Raw genomic sequence first — 6,635 nt, forward strand, 5'->3', positions numbered from 1 at the left:
CAAGCGGCAGAGACGGAGCAGGCCGACCACCAGCTGGCCCAGCCCAAGGGAGGTAAGGCACCCGCCGGAAAAGGGGAAAAAAATGGCGGACAAAAAAAATGGCGGACAAAAAAATGGCGGACAGCCTTGCTTGGCGACCCCCATGAAATGGTCGATCGACCCCAAATGGGGTCCCGACCCACAGGTTGAGAACCACTGCATTAGGGCAATTGGTTCCCCTTAGATATGCAATATCATGTGGTTTCCTTTAATGCAGGATACAAATTGTATATCGCAATGTGTAAAGGAATATTTCAGAGAAGTTGTTTAGCTCTTCATTCTTTGTTCTGATTGCTATTAATGAAATTATTTTTCCTAGGATTCTGAGGGTTTTAAGATACCTTATTTAGTCATTAATTTTATAAATGTATTTGTTGCTCTGAATTAATTGAGACTGCAGACATGTTTTAATCTGCAGCAAATTTTTCTGTTTAAAAACTCCTCATTTGAAATTGATCTGATCTCTCCCTAGCTAGGAATGGCAGAGTAAATTAACCTCTACACGTGTGTAACTTTGATAATTTTTTTCTTGCAGGACAGTAATTGATACCATGCTCCATGCTGTGTACATGTATGATATTACTCATGTTGTCATTGATAATCTCCAGTTTATGATGGGCCAGGAGCAACTCAGTATCGACCGGTAATCCTTTCATTTCATGTTTCCTTAGCATAGAATCACACTTTACAACATTATTCCTTTTCTTTTGCTCTGTCCACCACATTTTGCAAGCTGCCTTGAGAGACATGAGAAGAGAATTCACAAATCCCATGATCCTGTTTCCAGTTGCTTATTCATAGTTAAACATTTGCTTAGGATCATTATGCCTGTTCTGACCTAAATTGACATAGCTTTTAATGCCATCACTTTTCAGGGTGTGTACTAAAGATGAGTGTTAAATATCTGCTTTGTACACTCTTGTCAATTTAACACTATTTGTTCACCGAGAAAGACAAACACATTTTTTCCAGATAACCCATGCACTTTTACAGCAATTTGTGTTATTTATACTGCCCTATTGCTTCCCAGGCTTGCCCTCCAAGACTACATTGTGGGTACCTTCCGAAAATTTGCTACAGACAACAACTGCCATGTAACTCTGATCATTCATCCCCGGAAGGAAGATGAAGAAAAAGAGCTGCAAACATCTTCCATTTTTGGATCTGCAAAGGTAAATCCTTCTTGGTAAAGTTTTCCAAGGAACTAGGCAAATTCCCACTCATCCACCCATCCATCCAGTCAATCAATCCTTCTGTCTGCCCTGTTCTAATCACAGTGTTTTGCTTTCTGTTGCAGGCCAGCCAGGAGGCTGACAATGTGTTGATCCTGCAGGATAGGAAATTAACCACAGGACCAGGCAGGCGCTACCTACAGGTCTCCAAGAATCGCTTTGATGGAGATGTGGGAATTTTCCCCATGGAATTCAACAAAACTTGCCTTACGTTCTCCAACCCTGTCAAAAGCAAAACTAGGGTAAAGAAAGTAAAAGAGGATAATGATGAACCGCTACAAAAATCTGTAGCAGCTGCTGAAGTTCCAAAGAAGCAACGCTCCCAGAAACAATCCAATAAGAGCACAAAACCTGCCTTAAATGTATCACCTGATGAACCCAACAAGCCTTGAGGACTTGAATTTTATTCAGGAAGGATTCACAACCAGCAGGATCACTATGGTTCATTTGATTATAGGAATAATCAGTCTAACCGTACAGGCATTGGTCAAGTTCTTTTTGCCCAGTTGCAGTTTTGTTTCATTGGAACCAGTTGCAGGAGAGATCTGTGAACAGTAGCAGGATTTATAGCACTGTTTATTATTAAGAAATAATCTGAAAAGAAACTTGGATTGTTTCCCCAGGCTATCCAGAATAGAGAACAGATCTAGTGAGTACAGCAGAAAGGTTCAGCTGCAGATACAGTGGGGTATGTGCAAGGAAGAGTTGTGTTTGTGTTAGAGATACATAATGTCTACTTGCAACAAGGAATGAATAATATAGTTGCAGGGCACACCGGTGTACGTAAGTTGTCTTCTGCAGTTCCTATATGTACATGGGGATGCAGTCAAGGCTCCCTACAAGCTAGTGTGATAAATCATGGTGTGGAATTTCAAATGCTAATTGGATCCTCTAGTACTCTACACAATGATGGGTGGAAAAATTAAAATTTCCTGATCTGGAGAACTGAGTGATGAAATTAGAAAGCTTAAAAGGGAGATGCACATGCCCATGTACCTGTAAGGGGGCTATGGAAAAACCATTAAGAAAAGTAATGCAGCTTTATTCAAAAAACATTTCTATACTTTTAATGATTTCCACATTGATTTTAGTTAACATTTTATATTGATTATCCTGGCTTTATTTCCTGACCCAGCCTTCAGTGGTTCGCAGTAAGAAATTTACATTCAGTGTATTTCCTGCTTAGGAAAATTCGTATTGAAAAAGAGACTTATGGGTGTTTTGTTTCCATTGTACACAAAAAAAGGAAAATATTGTTTTTTAAAATGATAAATGAGCAGGGTGAAAGATTTTGATAGGAAAATAAAGAGTCTTATTCTGTCAAATTGTTTAGATTTAGTATTTGTGAGACTGAGGAGGATGCGTTAATCCTTGTAGATTGAGACTTGATATGACATCTTTAGGTGATGTCATCCTTTCTTAGTCGTGTTCACTCCAGTGGTAGAAGTGCAAAACCACAAAGTTTTGGGTTTGCTGTAAATATTTTTCCAATGCATATGTGCAGCATAATGCATCATTTATTTCATTTTTATACATTTGCATTAGCAGAGGTGTGATATTCCTTCTGTTCTCCACCAGAGGTCAGCCTGACTTAGATTTTCACTTGTCTTTTCAAACTGAGGGCATTTCTTCTGATTTCCATGCTAACACATACGTTCATTTCTACAGTCTCAAAAATTGAAGACTGATACATTTTTGGGGGGCTGCTTACAGTATATATAAGATTCATTAAATTTATACAAGTAAATATTGAATAGAGTAGAGTAGAACTGGAAGGGACCTTGGAGGTCTTCTAGTCCAGCCCCTGCTCAAGCAGGAGAACTTATACCATCTCAGACAAGTGGCTGTCTAGTCTCTTCTTTAAAATCTCCAGTGATGGAGCGCCCACCATTTCTGGAGGCAAGCTGTTCCACTGGTTAATTGTCCTCACTGTCAGGAAGTTTCTCAATTCCAGGTTGCTTCTCTCTTTGATCAGTTTCCAACCATTGTTTCTTGTCCTTCCCTCTGGTACTTTGGTGAATAACGTGACACCCCCCCCTCTGTGGCAGTCCCTCAAATACTGGAATACCGCTATCATGTCTCCCTTATTTCTTCCTTTTTTTTAGATTAGCCAAACCCAAGTCCTGCAGCCGTTCTTCGTATGTTTTAGTCTCCAGGCCTTTGACCATCTTAGTTGCTGTTCTCTGAATTTTTTCCAAACTCTCAATATCTTTTTTGTGATATGGTGACCAAAATTGGCTGCAGTATTCCAGGTGTGGTCTTACTAGGGTTTTATAAAGCGGTACTAGTGCTTCGCGTGTTCTTGATTCTATGCCTCTGTTTATACTACCCAGGATTATATTAGCTTTTTGGGTTGCTGCTGCACACTGCTGGATCATAGTCAAGTGATCATCCACTAGGACTCTAAGGTCCCTCTCACAGTTACTGTTTTTGAGCCAGGTCTCACTCAATCTGTACTTGTACCTTTGATTTTTCCTGCCTAAATGTAAAACTTTGCTTTTCTCCACATTGAAACTCATTTTGTTGGATATGGCCCATTGTTCAAGTTTGTCAAGATGTTTTCGGATCCTGAGTTTGTCTTCTGAGGTGTTGGCTACTGCTATCAGTTTAGTGTCATCTGCAAATTTGATGACAAATTTGATTCAATTTCCTCATTAAGTCATTTATGAAGATATTGAAGAGTACTGGGTCTAAGACGGAACCTTGTGGTACTCCACTGCTTACTTCTCTCCATGTGGATGTGGTGCCATTGAGGACTATTCGTTTGTCAGCCAGCTACAGATCCATCTAGTGGTGATGTTGTCTATTCCACAGAATTTCTTTCTGTGATATTTTCAGCTGCAAGAATAATCTTCCAGGAAATATTTTTACACTTTCAATAGTTTCTTGCTTAATATCACAGACTCTGTTGCTTATCCTATTCTCATTAATTTTAACCCACAGGTTTTCCCTACAACAATAATCCTTTGAGTTAAGTTGGACTGCTGGCTCAAAGTGGGATGGATCAAGACATAAAAATGAGTTCTGGGTGCTTTTTGACTTGGTTATTTGCTTGCAGATGTTTTATAACTCAGCTAGGTAACATCATTGGACACAAACCAAACTTAGCACCAAGAATTCCACACTTCAAACTTGAGCTATAGATATTTTCTTATTTGGAATAGTCTTGGTCTTCATCCAAGAACACTAAATTTCACACTAAACCCATAGTTCAATATTCTGAAAACCCAGCCTGTAAATTCCTTAGGGTTGAATTTGTTTTGTTGTAAAGTGCCCCATTCAAAAATGGCCATATGATAATTGATTGCTACAAGTGACTCAGCTTCTGTTTTACACACTGATAAATAATTACTTGCTTCACACGTGTGTTAAGCCATAGCTTTGCATCTGAAATTCATTCTTTGAGAATTGAGCATTGGATTATGCCCCCATTGTTTGCGAAAGGGGTATTAAACAGTTTGTTACCACGGAGATGACGTTTGATTGTTAAAGTGGTAAGAAAAGAACAGAGATATAATCTGTCTAAAACAAGTGGCATGGAATTCATAAGGCTTATTTCCTAGTACACAGGGAATTTTGGGAATTTCTTTACCTTTCCCCCCTTAAATAGGCAGCATAACTTTCCAGAAGATGGAAAGTTAACAAGGTCATATAGTATTACAATAAGCATATTCATGCATACAATACTATACATAAAATCACTTGAATATAAAGTAAATAATCACTGCAAGTTTTATAGTAGTGGTTCAGAGACCATACTCCTATCCTTCAAGGCAGAATCAGTATTGGTCTATGACAGCAGGAGGTCCTAATTTCCACCAGTTCTTAATCATCTTGTCTGGGCTAGTTAAACTGGTTTAAACTATTACTTGCCTTGGTGAAGTGGCCCTTTAATTAACTTTTTCTCATTAATAAACTCAAACAAAGCCTTTCTAGCTTTGCTTAACCTAGGTTAACTAGCTTAACCTATAACACTTTGGTCCATATTTTACTTTATTTATAAATCATGCTAGGTCAAGGTTTGCCTAACATTAGTGTACTCTATATAATCTACTGAGGGTTAGGTCCATAGAGCATTTCACAGCTTAGTGTGGTGTACAAATTTGGCTTCAAATATATATGTAGGTCACTTGAAGCCCATAATTGGCACAGACATAGTTTGTTAAATCATAGCTGGGGGCTTTATGCGCCATATTGAATTGCAAGCCATGGTTTACCAGCTATAAAGTTTCAATTCACAAAATATGCTATACCAAAATCCAACAGCCACATTACAATTTACCATGTGGTATGTCATCTTTTTAAAATATACATACATACATACATACATACATACATACATACATACATACATACATACATATTTGGAGAATCACAAACTGTGAGACCACCAGGAGATAAAAACTACAAAAAGTTTATTTACCATTAAAAACACCTAGCTTTCGCCGGCCTCCTGCCGGCTTCATCAGGGTGGCTAACCATCAGTGGGTGGCTGTTTTTATGGGAGTGGTGCCTTTTGCACCCGACTCCTAGATCTCGTGACCGGGCCCAGATAGTCCTCCTGCTTTGAGTTCTTAATTGTCCTTTCGCGAGTTGCTACGTTCCTGACTCTCTCCTTCCCACCTCCTTTCTTTCCCTGTCTTGTTCGTTCATCGGGAGGGGGAGGCATTCCTTCATCCAGGGCTTCGTTTTGTTGTTCGTCAACCTCTTTCTTTCCCCTGACCACCTGCGGTCCCACCTTCCTTCCCTCTTCCTCTTTCCCCGTGGCGCTGTCTGACTCCTTTCTCACCCGTATCCCCACCACTCTTGCTGTTCCTTCATTCTCATCCTCAACCATCTCCTCTCTTCCTTTTCCCTCCCCTCCACACCACCACTCAACCCTTCTTCCATAAGTGTGTGTGTGACCATTGCTCCTCTCCTCGCATTTCTCCGGTGCAGGGCCGTCGGGGACGCAGGCAGCGCCTCCACGTTCGTTCTTATCGCCTCACCGTTAGCGATGTTCCTTTCCTTGTGTCTACACCCCTTCTTTTTCTTCCTATGGACCCTCTCTTGTCGTTCCCTTGGCGCGGGGGTATCCTCTCTATCATATCCACACCCCTGCTGCTCACGTAGCAACGTAGCAACTCGCGAAAGGACAATTAAGAACTCAAAGCAGGAGGACTATCTGGGCCCGGTCACGAGATCTAGGAGTCGGGTGCAAAAGGCACCACTCCCATAAAAACAGCCACCCACTGATGGTTAGCCACCCTGATGAAGCCGGCAGGAGGCCGGCGAAAGCTAGGTGTTTTTAATGGTAAATAAACTTTTTGTAGTTTTTATCTCCTGGTGGTCTCACAGTTTGTGATTCTCCAAATATGAATTTAC

The 6,635-nt window shown here is 40.4% G+C and overlaps 1 protein-coding gene across 1 annotated transcript in view; it reads left to right on the forward strand.

Moving 5' to 3' along the window:
* TWNK (twinkle mtDNA helicase) overlaps positions 1 to 2,591 on the forward strand; it is a 3,901-nt gene extending 1,310 nt beyond the window's left edge. The window contains exons 2-4 of the mRNA XM_029283632.1: positions 575 to 682; positions 1,070 to 1,211; positions 1,337 to 2,591. Of these exons, the coding sequence (XP_029139465.1) occupies positions 575 to 682; positions 1,070 to 1,211; positions 1,337 to 1,663 (577 nt within the window). The 3' untranslated portion in view covers positions 1,664 to 2,591. The remainder of the gene's footprint in view (positions 1 to 574; positions 683 to 1,069; positions 1,212 to 1,336) is intronic.
* Positions 2,592 to 6,635: the final 4,044 nt, after the last annotated feature.

This window comes from Protobothrops mucrosquamatus, unplaced genomic scaffold (assembly GCF_001527695.2).
Source record: "Protobothrops mucrosquamatus isolate PMUCROS unplaced genomic scaffold, P.Mucros_1.0 scaffold156, whole genome shotgun sequence".
In the NCBI taxonomy this organism is placed as follows: domain Eukaryota; kingdom Metazoa; phylum Chordata; class Lepidosauria; order Squamata; family Viperidae; genus Protobothrops; species Protobothrops mucrosquamatus.